This window comes from Lampetra fluviatilis, chromosome 39 (assembly GCF_964198595.1).
Source record: "Lampetra fluviatilis chromosome 39, kcLamFluv1.1, whole genome shotgun sequence".
Lineage (NCBI taxonomy): Eukaryota > Metazoa > Chordata > Hyperoartia > Petromyzontiformes > Petromyzontidae > Lampetra > Lampetra fluviatilis.
Window position 1 is genome coordinate 890,986 of NC_136313.1, and position 21,607 is coordinate 912,592.

At 53.5% G+C, this 21,607-nt stretch overlaps 1 protein-coding gene across 3 annotated transcripts in view; it reads right to left on the reverse strand.

Annotated features, from left to right (window-relative positions):
* Positions 1–252: 252 nt before the first annotated feature.
* The window catches only part of RASA1 (RAS p21 protein activator 1), a 42,190-nt gene continuing 20,835 nt past the window's right edge, over positions 253–21,607 (reverse strand). For 2 of the 3 annotated variants that reach the window (XM_078874369.1, XM_078874371.1), the window contains 22 exons: positions 21,295–21,412; positions 20,223–20,254; positions 19,434–19,486; positions 18,719–18,869; positions 17,904–17,982; positions 17,058–17,178; positions 15,971–16,127; positions 15,426–15,513; positions 14,429–14,509; positions 13,298–13,455; positions 12,074–12,150; positions 10,888–11,060; positions 10,125–10,287; positions 8,767–8,909; positions 7,735–7,850; positions 7,156–7,272; positions 5,288–5,374; positions 4,048–4,115; positions 3,134–3,222; positions 2,284–2,361; positions 1,784–1,918; positions 253–1,152 (listed from right to left, as the gene is read on the reverse strand). In XM_078874369.1, the coding sequence (XP_078730495.1) occupies positions 1,066–1,152; positions 1,784–1,918; positions 2,284–2,361; positions 3,134–3,222; positions 4,048–4,115; positions 5,288–5,374; positions 7,156–7,272; positions 7,735–7,850; positions 8,767–8,909; positions 10,125–10,287; positions 10,888–11,060; positions 12,074–12,150; positions 13,298–13,455; positions 14,429–14,509; positions 15,426–15,513; positions 15,971–16,127; positions 17,058–17,178; positions 17,904–17,982; positions 18,719–18,869; positions 19,434–19,486; positions 20,223–20,254; positions 21,295–21,412 (2,371 nt within the window). In that variant the 3' untranslated portion in view covers positions 253–1,065. The remainder of the gene's footprint in view (positions 1,153–1,783; positions 1,919–2,283; positions 2,362–3,133; positions 3,223–4,047; positions 4,116–5,287; positions 5,375–7,155; positions 7,273–7,734; positions 7,851–8,766; positions 8,910–10,124; positions 10,288–10,887; positions 11,061–12,073; positions 12,151–13,297; positions 13,456–14,428; positions 14,510–15,425; positions 15,514–15,970; positions 16,128–17,057; positions 17,179–17,903; positions 17,983–18,718; positions 18,870–19,433; positions 19,487–20,222; positions 20,255–21,294; positions 21,413–21,607) is intronic. The other variant, XM_078874370.1, reaches the window with a different exon arrangement.

Here is a 21,607-nt window from a genome sequence, read left to right on the forward strand (position 1 = left end):
AATCCGTCCGGTGATCCGTCTGGTAATCTGTATGTCCCTCCGGTGATCCATCCGTTCGTCCGTGCGATGGTGGCTGTTGCTTGCGTGTGTTTTCCACACGTAATTTTGCATAGTGTTAGCTGATCACTAATTTATTTATTCAAACCCCACCCCCCCTTACCTAACCGGTGATGACCCCTACTAATTATCCCATTAACCCCATCTACCCCTCCCCTACACCCACCCCTTCTCCCCACCTCCCCCACACCTGGTACCCACCCCATCATATCTCATTAATGCATCGATTATAATTATTCCTCGCTCTTCAGAACGTCGTCAAAGTCGCCGCCACCGTTCGCAAATAAAAACACGCAGTCGGGTGGGGGGGAGGGGTGCAAGTGCCAACCCAAACAAAATCCGCAGCAATTAACTCAATGAACCACGAGCCAGCGGGAGGCAGGAGGTGACACGCAACACGTGTGCACGCTCTTAGTCCATCCTCCGCGGCAGAATTTACGATTCCGCAGGAATCAGAGAGACAGAGAGAGAGTGCGGCTGCCGGATTGGGCCGCACCATTGGATTGGACGAAAGTGGCGGGGGGGGGGTACGGTCAAGTAGCCCGGAAGTCGGCTTGCGATTGGACGAGTGTGACGCCAGGGCACACGGGGGGGGGGGGGAAACCCGCCGGGCTCGGCCGCCGACGATCGGCCGAATGAAGGAAAAAAACGAGCGGAGAAAACGATTGCGGAGCAGAGACGTCGACGGGAATAATAATAAACATGATACAAAAATTTTACGAAGTATACACATATTTATAAATCGACGTAAAAAAAAAACCATCAGAGAGAGAGAGTCGAGTATGTTTGAGCTATAAATTACACGTTGCAGGCTGTGATTGGCAGAAGGAGACCTCGGTCGTTGCGCTGTCGAGTATGCGAATGGGGGGGGGGGGATGGAGAAAAAAATATACGTATAAACGACGACGCGTTAAAACCGAGGTGGAGTAAAATAAATTAGAGCGAAGGCGATGGATGGGCTGGGGCTGCCGAGGCTGAGCTGGTTGTGCAGGAGGACACCACCGGAGGCTACCTGACCTGCCCGCCCATGGACAGATAATGATTCTGCTTCTGCTGCAGCATCTCCGTGATGGCCAGCAGCTTCTTCAACGCGTGCTGCACTCGCACACACAAAGGTGGAGGTCACCCACCACCCCCCCGCTTAGCCGCCGAGACAGCGCAGGGCGAAGCGCCGTTGGCGAGCGTCTACGTGGTCACGGTGACGGGGCCCAGCGGCAGAGCGTTTCGTGGTTCGCATGCGGCGGGTGGCCCTGGTTAACAATGCGGTCTGCATCAACCGTAAGATACTAACCACGCGCCATCTGCACTTTCGATTAGCATGGTAGGTTAAAAGAGGTGCACAAAAGAGGTTCAACATAATGTACATACGTCTGCTTCGCTCGCAGTGGACGTTCAAGATTCCTTGACGTCATTCGAAGAGTCAATTAATATTACACAAAGCAGCATCGCCCCCGACTGCCTATGCACAACACAGTGGGGAGCACAGGTGGTGCATCTGCCAGTCATCTCAGTCAGAATGAGAATATTTATTTATACCGGAGGGATCCGATGAGTTATAAAGCGCCTTTACACAGATGTCCAGTATTTTCCCACATGTCCAGTCAAACTATGGCACCCGTGAACTCCTACCAGTGAGCCTTCCACGCTTCGTAATGAACTCAAAGTGAACCTAGCCTGGCACAAGCGCCATGGTGAGGCCACCTGTCTACGTGTGCGTGCGTCTCACCTGCTGCACTCCGCGCTCGTTGCTCAGCGTACGCAACTCGTCCAGGTGGCACACGCAGACATTGTGCAGCGCCGCGAGGTCGCGCGACACGTCCGTCTTGAAGTGCTCCGGGGAATCGCACAACTCCTGCACATTCTGCATACCGCAGCACCAGCGGCAACAACGGCATCGGCCTCAATGACTGCATCATCGTCATCATCAGCAGCAGCAGCACCAACAGCATGATTGGCAACAATAGCAACATCAGCTAACAGCAGCATCACCAACGTCGGTATTAACGTCAACAGCAGCGCCAACACCGCCAATCGGAGCACCATCAACAGCGCTACTGAGGGCCGCTCACTGCGTTAGAGAGCTACACTCTAAACGAATCATCGTCGTCATCGTCATGATCGTCGTCAGTGCCGTTATAATTGTTATTATTATCATCGTCGTTGTCATCATCGACATCCCCGTCATCATCATCGTCGTCGCTACAGGAGCACAATCACGATGGTTACCGCGAGTTTGTCCAGGAAGGTGACCATCCGTTGGCGGTTGTGCTTGATGAACGGGTTAACGCCCTCCATGTACGCCTCCTGCACGCAAAGACAAAGATCCCCCGTGTGGCTTTGAACAGACTGTCGGGGCAAGTGCCGTCAGCGGGCACCTATGAACGCCGGCACGGGGCATGAGGGAGTGGGTGGCAGCACCACGCCCGATGATGTTTGCACACCCCCACCAGGTACTCATTTGAGGGCGAGCCGACCAAGGGGAAGAGGGCCCAGGACCGTTTCAAATATTCGCCGTCACTTATTGGCCATTAGTGGGAATGGAATTCGGGTCGTTTGATTCGTTGCGCAGTGCAACGCTAACCGCTGCACCGCCACTCCCCGACACAGGCTGGAGGAGGCAAGTGCGGTTAGGCAAGGCCCTATTAAGGCCGGCCTATGACCACATCAGCCAAATTGCACTGGATCACATCAGATTTCGGATGTTAAGCAGGGTTGGGCCTGGATAGTGCTTGGATTGGCGACCACCATGCACAAAAGACACAAGTGTTATCGGTTACCGTGGGCAGCAGTGCAGCAAAATCCATTGTTGCCCTGTAACCCTCCCACATCCGACCTTCACCAACCCGTGGTGACCAGCGTGATGAAGGTCAAACACACCCAATCACCCGCACGGCAGTGGAGCGACATTACGGGCCGTGCGTTAAGGCCGGCACGGCACACGCGTGCAGGAGGTGGGGCTGCCAGGACAAAGCACGCGCCCGGCTGCGGTGATCTCCCCGGAGTTAGCACTGCCCACGCCGCGCGACGGCGCGTGTGTGGCCAGCGTCGTCGGCAAGCGCCTGTTAAGGAGCTGTACCTTGGCTCCAAACTCGACGAGGTTGGCGAGGTTCTGAAGGGACTTGGCGGCGAGGAGGAGAGTGCGGACGGCTGTAGGAGATGGGGGGTCTGCAAACAAAGGCAAAGATGCCCCACGTAGCCTTAACAGAATGCTGGGGCAGGCGCTGTTGGTGGGTAGCTCCTATGAAGCCCGGCACGGCACACAAAGGGGTGGGTGGCCAGGACTACGGCCGACTGCTTTTTGTCTCCCGAGTGGCGATGTTATATATATATATCGCACCAGATACTCGTTTGAGGCTGGGTCAGCCTAGGGGAGACCCAGGACTGGTTCAGATATTCGTCACTGATGTTGACCATGAGTGGACATCCATCTTAGGTCGCCAGGTTTGTAGTGTAGCGCGCTAACCACGACGCTACCGTTCTCTACGTGTTTACACACGCGTTTAAAGCTCCCTTCCCCCCCCAGTCATCCGTGCTGGCAACTCCCTGTCCCTGTTCCAGTCCGGACTGGATACCCTCCTCGTGTCCTCCATCACCGACTTCCTCTCCCTCTCTCGGTACTGCACCGTGAGATCAGCTTGCATTTAGATACAATCTCAACCAACATTGCACAGCAGAAGTGAATAACACTCGACTGGTATGCGTATAGTCAAGTGCTTTGCGCTGACTTTGTGCTTACTTTTTTAATGTCTATTAGTGGTGAGTGTCTGTGAGTGGCGAGTATTTGGTGAGTGTGCGTGAGTTGTGTCTATTAGTGACGGAGGTCAGCTGAGAGGTGAGTATCTGGTGAGTGTGGGGTCTGTAAGTGATCAGGCTCAGCGGAGTGGCGAGTGTTTCGCGAGGACCAGCGTCAGGTCTCACTCTCACACGACCCCTGTCTGTAAGACGGTCTGCCCACGAGTGGCACCGTCATTGTAGAGCAGCGGTCCGTACCGGAGATGATGCCGAAAGCTTTGGGTGTGAGGATCGCCGGGCAGATGAGTCTCAGGAACACAAAACCGCTGTGCATACACACACACGCAAAGACAAAGTTCCCCGTCTAGCATTAATAGACTGTTGGGGCAAGTGAAGTTAGCGAGCACCTACAACTGTGGCTGTAATAACCATAACACCACACGCAGTCTGCTTCAAAGTGGACCTCAAAGATCCCGTGACGTCATTCGGAAGAGCAGGCCGATGCATGCCGGCGTCAGACTCCAAATATGCCAAAACCCGAAAATGACACTGCTAGTCACTCAAGTGGGATCACAGACGGCAATCGTCGGGCCCCCTTCTGATCGAATAATGTCCCAGGTCACCCTTGCAAATGAAACTCTTGAGTTCTCACCTGGTTAAAAAAAATAAACTTACAACTCTAAGGGTCACAGCATCACGCACAAGAGGGTGGGTGTGGGCTGGACAATGCCTGGCTGTGTTCGTCTCCCCAGGGCTGATGTTAACACAACGAATGAGGTATTCGTTTCAGGCCGAGTCGACCTAGGGAAGGCACAGGACCGATTCAAATCTCCACCACCGATGTTATCCATGGCCGGGAATTTAAATCAGGGTGTCAGATCCCTAGTGCGGTTGCGCTAACCACTATGCCGCTACACACACATACACTTTACAATGATTGTAGTTGCCTTGAACAGTCGGCCCATTGGTCGTGTAGCTACCGAGAGTGCAGGCCGTGCAACTGCACCGGAGCCCATTGGGCCAGAGGGCCCATGCGCTGGACTAGCAATAGGGAGAAAAGTGGACAGGGCTCGTGTTAAACATGCTCTGCCACTGTGACCCAGCGGTAACAATTGCGCCTCCGAACAAAGAGGCCTTGGGTTTGATTCCCGACTCGGGAGCCTTTCTGTGTGAAGTTTGGATGTTCTCTCCAGTTTCCTCCCAAAGATAAACATAACCACACAGCGTCACTGAAAAACTGGACCAAAACGAGTGCAAGAAAAAAAATCACCTGCAAATTACTCAATTGGGATCACACAGCAGCAGCAACAGCAGCATCGTGCCCCCGACTGCAAAAACTTGGCAGTACCCTCCTGAAAAAGAGTCTTGAGACTCATCGAGGCCTTTCGTGGGTAAACGAGCAAAACATAAGTGAGACATCACGCTCGCCGCTCGAGCGGCTGACCTACTGGCACCCAAGGTCACGGGGCCGTTGCCATCCCAGGCCCCCTCCACATACCTGACGACGCGCGTGCGCATGGTTTCGTTCGCCGGCCACTTCTCCTGTACGGACTTCTGCAGGCAGCCGAAGAGGAACCTTAGCGTCCTGGGAGACGGGGGAGGGGGGGGATGGCAGATGGGGAAAAGAGAGGGCATCGACGTTTAAACAGGAGAGCGGATGGCGATTGGGCTCGGTGCCTTAGGGGCCGAATACGCGGCACCAATACCGGACCGGCACAGAAGACGCGCAGACTTATAACCTCTGGGCTCTAGCCACCCGTGGTGAAACCAGGCTCTCAGCTGGAGCGAATTGACGCTCTCGGGCCTGGCCACCAATGCTTGCCAACAAGGACAGTCAATTGATTTTGATAACGTTGAAGTGTTGTGTAAAACTAATTATTACTGGCAAAGACTAATTAGAGAATCCATTGAAATTGAGGGAAATACAGCTGCAGGCTTAGTGCGGCCTGGAAGCATATTATTAAATAATACATATTACAACTCCTCATAGGGGAACACATACTAATTAACTGATTACTAACGTAGTATATAATTACAATAACCATCTCACCCCCTCCACCCCCTTCTGATCTCTGGACCTGCTTGGGTATAATAATTGGGTTACGTTATTGAATAACACACATTAAAAATAATTACTAATTTACAACTGATTACTAATCATAATGATACATATTACAACTAATTACTAATCTACAACTCATTACTCATCATAACTATTGACTGCTTACTAATCTATGATATAATTACAATACCCCCCCCCCCCTCAAATCACTGCACCTGAATGGGTTAAAAGATGACGTCACCCTGCTGCTCTATTTAAGACCGGGAGCAAGTGAGGGCTTCACTATTCTGGCAACATTGCCCGATGATGCTGGAAGTAATTACCAGCGAAACGTCGTACTCAAAAATTGTAAATGTTGTGGATTAACTCTTCAACACACCGGTGGGCTAAAGTAATGAACTATTTGTCTTTTGTCAACGTTACACTTTTTTATTGATTGGCCGTGTCGGGTGGTGGAGGGTTACGACACGTTAATAAAATTAACGCGATCCAACCCAAAAATGTTTATTATTAATAATATTGGTCGCGGAAGCCTACGTGTTAAACTAAATAATAATTGGCTTCTCACTCAATTCAGGTTTATTCCAGCTGAGAATTCTGTTTGTATCTCTGCGGTGCCGGTGAAGAAGGATGTGCTCGCTCGTGGGTACGTGGATGCCGAACATCAATGCAGAAACCATCGGGGTTCGCAAGCGCAGTGAATTCATGGTTTACGCTCAGACTGGCACGAGGCGAGCATTCTCTGCAGGGCATGTAAGCAGTGTGAACTTAGTTTAAGCAACTAGAATTTTGGCAGCCTACGACCGCCTTATTCTAGCTCCCGCGGAGGGCTCCTCGGAGCTTTGCGCCTCGCCCCCACCGATGCGCAGATACCAATGACTATTGTATGTAGGGTGTGTTCATTTTTTTGGGCGGGGAGGGGTCGACAATTTTTGTAAACCTGTTGGATCAACTTTTTACCCCCACATCTGGGGAGGAGGGGTCCACTTCCCATAACTTTTAGATTCAGGCCTTCCGAAAGGTTCTCAATATTTAGTTGATGGACAAGCCTAATGCCGGGCTTTTATAACAGAAAGAGACCAAAATGAGGGTTGGTAAAGCTCACCTAAGACAATTGCTGCTGAAAAACACGGTGTAAGGAGTCCCCGAAGGCCGATGGAGCAAAATCACACGGCCACAGATTTTGACCCCTACAGGGTTTGGCAGTCTAGACATGGCAGTGTGCATCAAACAATGCGGTACGGTGATGTCACGTGACATTGAATGGCAGGGTGGCAGCGCGTTGGTAGCACTCATGGCCTCACAGCAAGGAGGGCTTGGGTTCGATTCCCGACTGGAGCGCCCCACTGTGCAGAGTTTGTATGTTCTCCCCCTGTTCTGCATGGGGGGTTTCGTCCGGGTTCTCCGGTTTCCTTCCATAGCTAAAAGAAAACATAAAATATAACTGGAATTGGGCAAAAAATATCCCAATGCTGAGAAGGTACCTGCAATTTACTGAAATTGAATCACACAAGGCCAAATCGACACCTTACTGCAAAAAACCAGACAGGACCCTTCTGAAAAAGTATTGAGACTCGGTGAGGTTTTCCTGGGTAAACGAGCGGAATAATAACAGTAACATTAATACCGTGATGTAGAATGTGCACGTACGATTAGTCTTAAAGGCGAAACTGGTCCTGTTACATATTTGCCTATCCGTTGAATACCCACAATTCCCCACGGCAATGCCATTTAAATTAGTTCTCAACCTCAGGAGTCGTCTTGCCGTTCTTTCTGACATGCGAACGCGTACACAGGAACACAGTACAACACGAACACAAGTACGCACGCACGCACACACGTGCACGCCAACGGGGGCCGCGTTGGGATGAATCGGCACTCACATGGGGAAGTCGTCCGTGGACAAGAAGATTTTCTCGATAAGCTCGGAGAGGAGGGCGAGTAGGTGGCCCAGGTTCGCATTCACGTCCTCTCCCTTCTCCAGTTTGCTCGGGTTCAGCTGCAGAGGGCGGAGGGGATGGTGGCGGCGTGAGAAGCGCCGATGCGTGCGTTCTCTACCAGCACTTGCCCCAACAGTCAAAGCCTATTTGGCGGATCTTTGTCATTGTGTTATGAAACCGCTGAGACACGCTAGGAAGAACACCCGCCAACACCGAGACGCACTCAGGGCCGTATTCCTGGTCACACCTCGGCTCTGGCTCGGTCTCTCACGCTCACATCTCGGGTCTTGCAACTGCTTCCAAAACAAGAATGAGCGGCTTGGCTCAGGTTTGGCAAAAGTAAATCCTGAGCATGGGCTGGGACCATGCTCGGAGCTGGCTCAAGTTAAGTGTGGCATTGAGCCGGCTCGCTTGAGCCAGAGCCAAGCCTGAGTCGAGCCGTGACTATTAAATACAACAGCCGCCATTCGCCGCTGTTGTATTTGTGGCGGTTGACGTCGCCACAGCGCTCGTGCTAGGTTTGCTGCGCTTTTGAGGCCACATGAAGTGTCGATGGGCTCACGGACAGGAGGCGACGGTACAGAACCGGGGCGTTACACGAGTTGACTGCCGGAGATGACGACCGTCCAATACGGGCGCCTCGTATGAGCGGCGAGAAAATAGCACCACTCATGGCTCGCTCGTACAGCGCTGCCCCTCGCACGCAGAACACCGCAAACTCGCCGCGTCACAAAAAGACCCCCGTATAGCCTTAACAGACTATTAGGGCAAGTGCTGTTAGCGAGCACCTATGAAGGCCGGCACACGAGGGAATGGATGGTCAGCACCACGCCCGGCCGCCTTTGTGTCCCTAATGGTGATGTTTACACACCACACACATGCAAGCGAGCGAGTGGTGAGACACACACGCACAAACACGCACACGTGCACGATTGATGCCCCGCACACGCTGGCGGCACAATCGCCGCGGCGCACCTCGCAGGACTGGCGGCTCTCGAGCACACGCAGCACGGTGTCGCGCAGCGCGTGCTGGATGAAGGGCCAGGCCGTGCTCTTCATGTACTGCTCCATGAGCGTGCTGGCCAGCGTGGTGGCGCGGAACAGCGTCGCCGCCTCCTCTGCGCGGGGAAGGATGGGGGGGGGGAAGAGGGGCGACGAGGGTGAACGGGCGGCGCAAAGCGCAAGCCGTGAAACGAGGCGAATTTCGTTTCGCAGACAGCGACGTCTCCTTGCCATGTCCGTATCGCCACTTAAAAAGCGCAAGTGTGCTTCACGCAATGCATCGGACCCACGACCTCCTGGGAGTGCAACATTTCAGCGGCGTTGATTCGGTGCAAGCAAAACTCTGGACCGGTTTCGACGCACACAGTCTCGTCAGCAAAAGTTAAGCTTGCTTGAATCAATGCTGGTGAACTGCCAGATGTCATAAGAAGGACCCTCTCTCTCTACAAGATACGGGTCCTGTTGAAGCAAGCAGATATTGCTCGAAGCTTTTGTGACTGCAGGAATTCATATTCTTTGGGTCTTTCGGTAAAGTAAAACAACGTCGTAGTTTTTTTTTTGTTATTTTCTTTTAACCTATTTACCTGACTTTACCGAAAGACCCAAAGAACAAGCAGATCTTGTCTTAAATAACAGCTCGTATTTTTTAGTTAATATCATTTCACACTGGGTAATCCCGTGAGATGGAACATCTCGTTTGCACGGGTGTCCAGGAGTCTTGAGGGTAAGAATGCAAAGCATGATGGGAGGAACCATCCCATGGGGTCACAGTCGTGCCTTGCGCTGTGCTGACCTCAACTCCTGCTAGTATATGGATTCTCATTTATTGCCAGCTTGCATCCAAGTTTCTGTCCAATGAGTTTCTCATCGTTTACACAAATTTAACATTTGGGGGGGAACTACAAGTCGATAATGCTCGTAAATTAGAAACAATATCAATAAAAACTGCGTTGCTCTTCCAACGTCAGCTTAATCTGATTTGCTGCTGAAATGAGCATTGAGGCATTGGTGCTCATCTTCTATTTACAGCCATGCAGAGTCAGTGGTGGGAATTCCACATTTCCACGACGGAGGTGAGTTTACGCATTGGGCGACCACTGTTGCCTTCTCAATTTATCAACCCCAGGAGGTACAATTGGACCGAGTCATCTAATTTGTTAAAAACCCAGCTTTCCCAAAAGCAAACAACCAGAGCGATAAATACGCGCCACCCAATCCACGCACGTGCAGAATTATTGTGGCTACCGTTTCCCACAAGAGCGGAGCGTGGAACGTGCGTGCGCGTGTGACCGGCTGGCGGGCAATTGAAGAGGCATGTGGCGGGCGCTTGCCTTCCATGCTGATCTCGCGGTCGTTGAAGGTGCGCAGCAGCGCCACCTCCTGCCGCTCGTGCCGGAAGACGCGCAGGAGCGTGCTGGCGAGCAGCGAGCGGTCCTGGCCGCACACGTGCGACAGCGCCTGCACCACGTGGTACTCGCGTGGCTGCTGCAGAAGCTGCACGCGACGCCAGCGGCGACAAAGACAACAGGACGGCGCTCGGTTAATCGACCGCGACGCAGCCGCCCCTCGGTCCCCGTCTACGCTTGCGACTCGGAAGATGGCGCCCTCTCACCCGCGGACTGTTGGGGAAAGTGCCGTTAGCGAGCACCTATGAAGGCTGGCAAGGCGCACGAGGGATGGGTAGCAAGCGCCACGACCAGCCGCCATTGTCTCCCCAGTATTGATGTTTTACACACCGCACCAGGTGCTCATTTTAAGGTTGAGTCGACATAGGGGAGGTCATGGACTGGTTAAAATATTTACCATGGATGTTGGTCGTGCGCTGATATAATTATCCCTCCCCTCTGTTTGTAGGCCACACACATGCACACACACGCACGCACGCATGATGATGTCCGCTACTGCTGCCGTCAAGTGGCAACAACCAGAAAATCGAAATGTTGTGTGCATAGGGAATATCATCAAATAACCAGCATGACCACCGTCATCATCATCACTGCCATCAGCAGCATCATCGGCAGCAGCGTCGGCAACATTAGCAGCAGGACGACGTCGATGTTGGCAAGCCACGTGAGGAGGGGGGCCCTTCCTCACCTCGCGGAAGTCGGCATACTCGTCCTCGGGCATGATGACCTCGAGCGAGTAGCGCGCCTTGACGCGCAGCGAGCCGGGCTCGACACCGCGCAGCGGCACATGCGACGTCAACTGGAACCACTCGTCCGTCAGGTGACCGTTCTGCAGCCGCTTCAGCGGGCAGCACATGAACACTGCGGAGACGGTGGGGCGAGGAGGAGACACGGGGAGATGAGGAGGAGGAGGAGGAAACGACGAGGCAGATACACGGGGACGACGGGGAGAAGGGGACACGGGGGGAGATGAAGAGGAGATGGAAGGGCGGGAGAGACACGGGAGAGAAGTGGATGAGCAGCGAGCGGAATAGAGACACGGGGGAGACGACGAGGAGTAGAGAGAGGCATGGCGATAACGGGGAGATGAGGGGGCGATGAAATGGAGACGCAGGGAGGACGAGAATGGGAAGTTGGAGAGGGTTATAGAGCGATGTGGGGGGGAAAAGAGAGAGAGAGAGCAGTGACGTGGGAGAATGCAGACGGGGAGATGAGATGTTGGAAAGATGGGGAGCAAGGAGAGATCAGAGCGAACCATTTGTCCTGCGCTCGCAATCCAGCTGGTACTCCCTGCAACAATTTACTGACAAAGCAAACGCCATCTTCATCCACACAACAAGCCCTGGCCGGCCTTGCTTCCTCCTCTGAAGTACACACTGCCCAATGTCAGCTGACTGCACAGCTTCCTGTGACAAGGCAGAGTGGCGAACGCCGTTGGCCAGGTCTTTCCCATCCGTGTGTGAACACCACCGATCCTCAAGTCGTACTCGCAGTGAAATGTGGGAATCACAGCGGTGGAAATAATGGTGGTGGTGAAAATAATGGTAGTGGTGGTGATGGTTAAAGTGGTGATGGAGGTGGTGACGGTGATGCTGGTGGCAGCAGTGGTGATTGGCAGTGGATATGGAAGTGGTGGCACTGGTGGCAGTAATGGCGGTGGTGTTGATGGTAGTGGCAGCAATAGCTAAGGAGGTTGAAGTGGTGATGGGAGAAGAGATGATGTTAATCAGGTGTTGTTTGTGGCGATGGTGGCGACGGTGGCAATAGGGATGACATTGACGATAGGAAGTAGTGTGGCATTGGTGGTAATGGTAGCACCGGTGGCGATGGTGGTGGTGGTGATGTATTGGTTACAATGTTCAACTTTCACTCACAGATGTCAGGATCCTTGTACTTCTTGGTCCGGTTGCTGAGGATGATCTCAAACACATCAATGTCTGGGGGAAGGTCACTGGGTGGGTAGAAGGGAGCACAGGGGGTGCAGAGGCATGGACGATAATTCCACAGTGGGGGCCATTCTGCATTGGCTTCCGGTTGCTGAACGAACACATTACAAGGTCGTGCTCTTGACACACAAGATGCTTGCCACAAATGAACCGCAATACCTTGCCGATCTCGTCAAGGGGCATCAACCATCACACGAACTCCTGTCAACTTCGCAGCGGCTTTAGTTAACCATCGAACAAAGATGGTCACCGCATCGCGCGCTGTCAGATGCCATTTTGCGGCTATCTGGAACGCTCTTCCTTCCGATATTAAGCCACTGCAGCCATGCATTTTTAAATAATCTAGATTGAAAACTAATTTCTTTAGAACTGCTTTTTGTGTTTAGTTTGTTGTCCGTTCTCCGTGCCTCCAATTAGCACAGTTGGCTACATACGGTGCGAAAGAAGTTCAACATACACACATGATCAAACCCGGCCGCCCGCACCCTCAGGCAACACCGCCTCGCTTCCCACAACACAGCACGTCCGAGATGCTCACGCGCACTGTGTACAGCAGCCAATCTACTGCTGGATGACGGCCTCCCCTCGCCCGCCATCTGGGTCGTGGGGGTTATATGACCATGCTTCACCGTGATGGTCAGTGTGGGTTGAAGGGGGGGGGGGGGGAGCATCAAGTACAGGACAACATTGGATTTTGCTGCACTACCCTGTGCTGCCCTCAACATAGCCACAACCACAGCAGTCTATAGCAGCCTGTTGGGTATGGTGGTCACCCATCCGAGCACAATCAACATGGCCTTTTGGAAACTTACAATCGTAATGCCGAATCACCTTGCAGGCAAGTGAGCGAGCAAGCAATTGACTGACAGGGTGACCGAGTCAGCCAGTGGGTGACTGAGTGAGTCTGTGCGCGAGTGGCTCGGCGAGCGACTGAGCAAGTCAGCGAGCGTTTGACTGAGCAAAGGGACTGAGTGAGTCAGCGAGTGACTGAGCAAGGTATTGAGCGAGTCAGTGAGTGACCAAGCAAGGTACTAAGCGAGTCAGTGAGTGATTGAGAAAGAGACTCAGAAAGTCAACGAGCGAGTGACTGAGCGAGAGAGTAGGCGGGTGACATGGCAGAGCTCGCCGGCAAGCGTGCCCGTGCGCACTCACTCAAAGACAAACTCTTCGGCCCACACAGGATTCTGTCCCTCCTTGGCGGGCGTGCGTGCCACCTGCACGTTGTTGAGCAGGATGGTGCAGTACGGGTGCGTCAGGTGCTTCGCCGGGAGCTTGTGCGCCTCCTCCACGTACAGCGTGAGGCTGCGCACCTGCGAGGGCATGGCGGCGGCGGCAGAGGCGCCACATCAGGGTCACATTCAAGTTGATTTTGTTAAACCGGGTGGTAACTTGAAGAGACCAGGATAAAGAGTCTCATTAGCAAGGTTGGACTGAGCTGGGTCACAGCAAGTGTTGTCAGCAAGTACCTTTGGAGGCCAGCACGGCACACGAGGCGGTGGGTGGCCAGCCCCACGCCCGGCCGTCTTTGTCTCCCTCAGTGGCGATGTTTACACACCGCACCAGGTACTCATTTGAGGCCGAGTTGACCTAGGGGAGGCCCATGACCAGTTCAGATAATCGTCACCTGTGTTGGCCGTGAGCGGGAATCGAACTCGGGTCGCCGGGTTCGTAGTGCGGCATTGCTAACCGCTACAGTGCCGCTCCCCACAGCAAAAAGATTACACACACACACACACGCAAAAAAACACTCTCTCTGCAACCAGTTCCGTGACCCTAACGGGAATTGCTAATTGTTAAGATTAACTCGGTGAAAAGTGGACGGCCGTACGGCCGCAGAGAAGACGTAAAAACAAAATACAGCAACGAAGCGAGCAAACACAATCCCATTACAGAGGAAATAAAAAAAACTGCGCAAACAACGAATATTCAGGAAAATTAGTTTCTCGAAACAAGTCAGAGTGATCTCCTGTTCCAATGAGCATCGTGACATTGGTGCTCATCTCTCTTTTACAGCCCTGCAGAGCCAGTGGAAGAAGTTCCACATCCTGATGGTAGGCGGGGGCGAGCCTAATCCATTGGACAACCACTTGATTTCGTCACAACGTGGTACCTATTTTATTGACGCGGGAGAAATGATTGGCCGAGTCAACCCCCAACCAAACACGATATGAACTGGAGACCTTCCGAAAGCGAGGCGTTTGCTCTACCGACACCAAGTCAGTCATAACAATAAATAAGATCTTTTTCTCGCCGTGCTACGATCGCGTGTAGTGCTGCAAGTACCTGGCGCAGGTGCTTGTTGGTGGAGCCCTGCGTAAGACGGCGGAACTTGGCGCAGGACTGCTGGATGGCCTTCATCCACTCCTGAGGACACACACACAGACAGAGATGCCCCCGTGTAGCCGACGTAGGGCCTTTAGGAGAGCATCTGTGAAGGCCGGCATGGAGCACGAGGTGACTGTGTGACCGGCGCCACGCTCGGCAGCCTTTGTCTTCCCAGCGGCGATGTTTACACACCGCACCAATTTCTCGTTTACGGCCAGGTCGACTAAGGGCAGGCCCCGGAATGGTTCAGATATTCATCACTGCTATTGGCCGCGAGCGGGAAGTGAGCGCGGATGGCCAGCTTCGTAGCTCAGCGCGCCAACCACTGTACTACCACTTCCTCTGGGGTTATACAGACAATCCTCGGTTCATGCACTTCTATAGTACGGCGTTATGGAATAACGCACGCTTTGCATTGAGACATTTTATTGACACATGCGAGGCAATTTTCTGAATGCCATCCGCAACGCGACGTACGCCACCCTAGCCTGGCACCGCAACCCAATGGCGTTGTCAGCAGCCAGTGCGGTACGATGACGAGCGTGCTGCACCGTGCAGCATCTCGCCGCATGAAGACCGGCAATCTTCCCTTTGTCTCGTCTCCATCCATCCCCTCTTTATTTACATTTTTATTTTATAGGAAGTATATTAGAGTTTACATGATTTAATTTTTTATTTACAGTATTATATTGTGTAGACATGTATTGTGTTGATATAGGCTCGGATAATATAGGCGATTATGTCTGCGAGTGAAATTACCGAACCCCCTCCTTCGCCATTATTTCTAATGTTAAAATTGCTTTTCACGTACACGACTTTGAGGTATGCTTTGATCCGTAATTGACATTAGCATCGTGCTGCGAAATCCTACATGGTCGAGTCAAACACGTGTCTTCGTCACGTGCACGAGCGCGTTTACGAACCCGCGCGTGGCCCCTCCGCTCCGCCCGCTCACCTGCGCCGACTCCTGGGTCTCGGCGGCAAAGTAGAAGATGTCGTTCTCCTCGCTGAAGTCCTGCACCACGATCTGGAAGCAGTGGGGCCTGCGTGGGAAAGTGTGGACGCGATCAGCAAGAAACCAGACAGCCAGCACCCACCAGCCTGCCAGTCCACCACCCAACCCGCCCACCAGCCTGCCCACCAACCTGCCTGCCTGACCACCAGCCAGCCAGCCGGTCAACCAGTCTAGTCACCAACCTGCCTGCCAGCCCACCAGCCTGCCAGCCAGCCCGTCCACCAGTCCAGTCACCCGCAAGACCCCCCACCAGCCTGCCAGTCCATCAGCTTGCCCACCACCCAACCCGCCCACCAGCCTGCAGCCTGCAGCCTGTACACCAACCTGCCAGCCCACGGGCCCGTCTACGAGTCTGCCAGCCCATCAGATCGCCTACCAGGCTGTCCGACCACCAGCCCACCCCTACCAGCCCATCAACCAGCCTGCCAGCCCACCAGCCAGCCACAAGCTCGCCCACCCGCCAAGCCCACTAGCCCGCAGCTCACCGTCCAAAGAAGCTCTCGTGCACGGCGTAGATGGAGCAGATGCTGAGGTCGATGAGGCCCTTGGGTTTGGTGGCACGCTTCTCGCTCTCGAAGAAGAAGAGCTGTGCGTCGTTCCCGCCCAGCACGAAGTAGAGGCTCTTCCAGCGCTTGCTCTTGCCTGTGGGAGGCAGCGTGGCACACACCGGGTTTGGTGGCCGTCAGCCCGGCTCAGCGCGCCGGACACGATGGTGGGGCAGGCTAGCTGCCGCAACCGAGATCCTGGGTTCAATTCTGGCGTTTCAGCCGGCCGTGGTTGAACCAGGTTCTCAAGCGGAGACAGTCGAAGGCCTCAGTCCGGTCATCGTTGATCACGCAAAAAGATCCAAGGCAGAGAGCCCTTCTGGTCATATCCCCTCATGGGCCGAGGAATACAATGAGCGTGTGCTGGCGTTACATCATTCAGGCGTTACATCATTCAGGCGTTACATCATTCAGACGTTACATCATAATGTCTGCATGTGACAACTAATCCGTACCTCTCATCTCCAGATCACTCATCTCTGCCTCTTGGTTATCTTCCCCTTGATCCAGTGACTTAATTGGGAAACGCATAGCAATCACCACCCCCCCTCCCCCATCGTCTGAATTTAGCAATTTTCAGTGTCAATTTTCAGCATTGCAATGTTTTGGCCAATACCAGTTACATTCTGTGTGTTTAGCTATGGGAGGTACACCGGGGAACCTGGAGGAAATCCATGAAGAAAAAGTAGAATATAAAAACGGCACTCACACACTCTACAGAACAAGGGGAGAACATACAAACTCCACTCTCACTCACACTGTGTACAGAACAGGGGGAGAACATACAAACTCCACTCACACTCTCTACAGAACAGGGAAAGAACATACAAACTCCACTCTCACTCACACTCTCTACAGATCAGCGGGAGAAGATACAAACTCTGCACAGAAAGGCACCCGAGTAGGGAATCGCACCCACGGCCTTCTTGCTGCCAGACACGAGCACGACACCCGGAGGATGCCGTCACTGCGGTCGGAAAGCAAAACTCGGGTCGTCGGTGAAAGTGGCGACGCCGCCGCCGCTCACCTTTCTTGAGGAGGTAGCCCTTCTTCACCACGTTCTTGAGCAGCATCGTGTCTCTCTGCCGCTCGCGGATCGTGCGGTAGATGTCCTTGCCATCGACCATGTTGCAGTACAACTTGTTGTCCTGTCGGCGCAAATGCAACCTCGTCATCGTCGTTACCATCACCGTCGTGGGCGGCATTCCTCTCCGAGGTGGGTGAGATGAGCACCGTCTGATGAAGCTGTACCACTTTGTGGGAATTTCAATCGCGGTTATCCTCTGGACAGACCGGTTCCTGACATAGGAACGTGGAATTTCCACCAGTGGATCAGGGTTGTCAATATAGATTTGCACTACTCGATGCTCATTTGAGGAGGGCTTCTTCTGAAGTCACTGGCATCACAAACGCTGTCGAAAGGTTAAAATTGTTTCCGAGTTCATTCACATTTGTGTTGCCGACTTGCACGCCCCAAGAGGGATGTCCACCGCGGAGATGGAGCGCATGTACGAGCCGGATGCTACAATCGATCTATCTTACGCGCAGCAGGAGCGATATGGGATTCCGTGTGGCCGTGAGAGATGGCGACTGCTTGGGGAGGACTTAATCCAGCAGTGGATTGCTCATGGCTGACGATGACGATGATGAAAATGCAAGCAAAATGCCTGGCAAAGCAACCGGTAAGTTGGACATTGGAGGGATATGGAGGATTGTAGTGGACGTGCAAGAGATGGCCCTGGACAGGATTGAGTGGAGAGAGAGAGAGAAAGGAGCAGGACGGCTGTCTACAGACGAGAGGAAAAAACGCCAGGCGGGAAGAGACACCCGCGACCGACAGATGCCACGTGTTGTTGGCGTCGCCGCCTCTCACCTGGACGGGCACGGGCTCCTTGAGGTTGTGTCCCTCCACAATCTGCTCCTGCTTGTAGTGATTGATTATCTCGTCGATGCTACAAAGGAACGGCACGCGCTCGTCTCAGATTATGCATGTCGCATGTATGCTTGAACTTCTTTAGCACCGTACGTAGGCAACCGTGCTAATCAGAGGTGTGGGGGAAAGACAACAAAGACATGGAGAGACATGCACAAGCCATGGGTGGGGGAGGGGCGGGGGTTCGCCGCACGCCACAGCTGCTTGTACGGATGCAGGCGAGTTCCATTTCATCGACATTTCTCGCGACTTCGCGAAATCCGTGCATTTTTCTGGCATAGCGTCAACGGTGGGAAGGTGAATTCCTCCATAACCCAACGTTTTCCTTGTCTGCAGCGTGGCTTGTAGCACTTACGTGCGCAAAGATCCCCTGCATAGATAGCCTGCACAGATCGGTGGGGTAAGTGTTGTTAGGGAGCACCTATGAAAGCCAGCACGGTACACGAGGCGGTGGGTGGCCAGTATCACACTGGGCTGCCTTCGTCTCCCAAGTGGAAATGATTATACATGATGCCAGATACTCATTTCAGGTTGAGTCGACTGAGGGGAGGCCCAGGACCAGTTCAGATAATCGTCTCAGTTGTTGGCAGAGAGCGGGAATCGAACTTGGATCACCCAAGTTCATAGCGCAGCCCCATTAAACCACGAAAATATTCCTCCCCATACAAAAAGACAAAGATCCTCCGAATTGCCTGTACAGACTGTTGGGGCAAGTGCTGTTAGCGAGCACTATACACACACACAGGCTCAGACACCTGTTGTAGTAGCGGCCGCCCATGCTGAACTGCGTGCTGGTGGACCGCTGGATCTTGAAGCGCTGGATGTTGTCGGGCGTGCGGAAGTAGAGCGAGTAGTCACCCGGCGTGCTGTCCGACGGGCGTACCAGGAAGCTGCACACTTTGCCCACTTCAGGAAAACAAAAAACAAAATCAACATTCGTATGGCCGGGGTGAGTATATCCAAAGCACAACGATTGCCATCGACTTCCCCACTTGGTGACACTCATTGACTCATTGTATCGACTCCCTAGGGGGAAGGATGCTGGGCCAAGCCAACAGTCCCAGCCAGGATTTTGACCTCGAGACCTTCCGATTGCGAGCCGCTTGCTCTCCCGCCGAGCCTGCCTGACCAGGCCACTGGTGGTGCCCGCAAGGCGATGGGGGGGGATTTTTTTCCACAAAGCACCACATCTATTTACTGCACGGTGGTCCGCAAAAACCCGTCTTGAGGATTGATGGAGGCGTACGGACCCAGAAACTTTTGGAATTGCCGCTTCGACGACGCACGCACGTGTGCGAGCTCACGTGTACGAGAGTTTTCTTGTGTACGTGCCATCTGTACACGCCTGAAAGCTACGGCAAAACACAGGCTCCCTCGATGGGCTGCTTTGCCAGCTTCTTGTGTTCTCGGTGTCGCGACGCGCCTTAACAAGGTGGGGGGGGGGGGGGCGAGCGTGTGCCGAGTTCTCACCGGACATGAGGAGGGTGTACGCTTCCTGCTTCGTGATCTTGCCATGGAACCACCTGCAAAGCAAGAGACGGAGTTTCAGTTCCGTTAAACCATTTCGGGATGGTGAAACCTTGGCTAGCCAGACTCCAGATATAACTCACACATAGTCACACCAGGTCGGCCAGGTCGGTCTCATTCTACTCCCCTCCTAATGTTCTCTGCTCCAGCAACCCAGGCTGTCCGTGGAAAGTCGCAGTCAACCTTCTATAAGTGGGCAGGTTGCTCATTCTCCTCTGCTGCCCCCATTGCTGTAGAATTCCCTTCCCCCGTCCATCCGAGTTGTTGATTCCCTGCCCCTGTTCAAGTCCAGGTTCAAGATCTCCCTCGACCTGCGACTGCCTGATGCGGTCACGAGTACATGCCGCTGTGTACGAAGCTTCACCTGTGGCGAGTTCTGTCCCCGTGACTGCTCAAGCCAAAGTGAATTCCCGTTCACCTGGGCATTGACGCATTGTTCCTCATCTACAGTTTACCAATGGTCCCTGCAGAGACAGTGGTGGAGATTCTGCATTTCAATGGAAAGGTGGGGGCATGTGTATCCATCGGACAACAGCTGTCAGATCTTCCCCACATAACGGTACCTATGTTATCAACCCCAGGGGGGGGGAAGGGATGATGGGCCAACTCAGGATTTGAACTTGTGACCTTCCGACTGCTGCGAGCCTCCTCGCTCTACCGCTGAGCTACCTGGCAGCGCTGGCAGACACAAAACGGTGGTCACGGTGTGGGGAGAGACGAGGCGACACTCACGGCTTTCCTTCATGAGGATCCTCCTTGCTGGCCTGAAGAGAAGAGAGGTCACCGTTAGCGGTCCGCACCGTGTCATCACACAGCAGCGCCGTTACAAATGCCCTCTCACGGGGCGCTAACCGACCACAACCAGCTCCGCGGTCGTTCGTGGCAGTGGCCCTACAGCACGGCTAACCAAGGCGCGATCTTCGTCATGCGGATGTCGAGGATAATTATCTTTAGTTAAACTATTATCACTGTTGTTGGTATTCTTTATCAGCCACTGCTTCGCTGCCCATGCTCGCTTTGAACGTGTAAGGTATAGGTAAAAAAATTGTATAGGTGTCATTACAGGTTTTCTCTGCATGCGTGTGTGGTGGGTGCTTGTGTGTATTATGGCAGTGGATGTGTGTAATATGCGTACATATATGTGGGTGTATGTGTGTGTTCCATGCGGTGGGGAGCGGTAGTCTAGCGATTAGCGCGCTGTGCTACGAACTCGGCGACTCGAGTTCGATTCCCGCTCACGGCCAACACCGATGACGATTATCTGAACCTGTCCCGCGCCTCCCCTAAGTTCACTCAGCCTCAAACGAGGGAGACAAAGGCGGTCGGGTGCGGTGCTGGCCACCCACCCCCTCGAGTACCATGCCAGCCTTCATAGGTGTTCGCTAAAAGCACTTGCTCCAACAGCCTATTGGAAGGCTAAATGGGGGATATTTGTATGCGTGTGTGATGTATATGTTGTCCTTCCCCCGCACGGTTGGCTACGTATGGTACAAAAGAAGTTCAACATACAGAAGTTCAACATACAAGCATGTATGCATGTTGAACATGCGTGTCATTCCGTGTTTGCTTTACGTGTCAATCGACATCCTGGTCTTCCTTGCAAATCCATTCGTTAATACCGAATGAATCAATGAATGCTCCTCTTCAATTTTTATTCCACACCGTTCATTTGTGTCTACACTACCGAGCGGCATTTTAGTTTGGCACACGCCAACTGACCGGCAGGCGAGCGCGAAGACACACCTTCACCCGCGGCGGTGTGCGGGCCAGGGGGGGAGAGGTCGAATAAAGAATGGGTGCTCACCACTTCCTCCACCAGGTCCTCCACGATGACTCCGTGCTCGCTGGTGCGCAGGTTCGTCACCCAGAGCCAGCCGTCCTCCAGGGTGTTGTGCACGATGAACACGTCGCCCTTCACAAAGCTAAAGGTTGGCGCGCACAAGCGGACGCAAGCGGTCGCAAGCAGCGACCGGCAGACATAGGCACGGAAAGACAGGCGAGGTGCACGCAGAGGCAGGCACAGGCAGACGGCAGGCACACAGACACACGCACCAAACACGTATGAACACAGACAGGAAAGTACAGGGAAGTACACAGGTACAAAGACAGGTACGCGC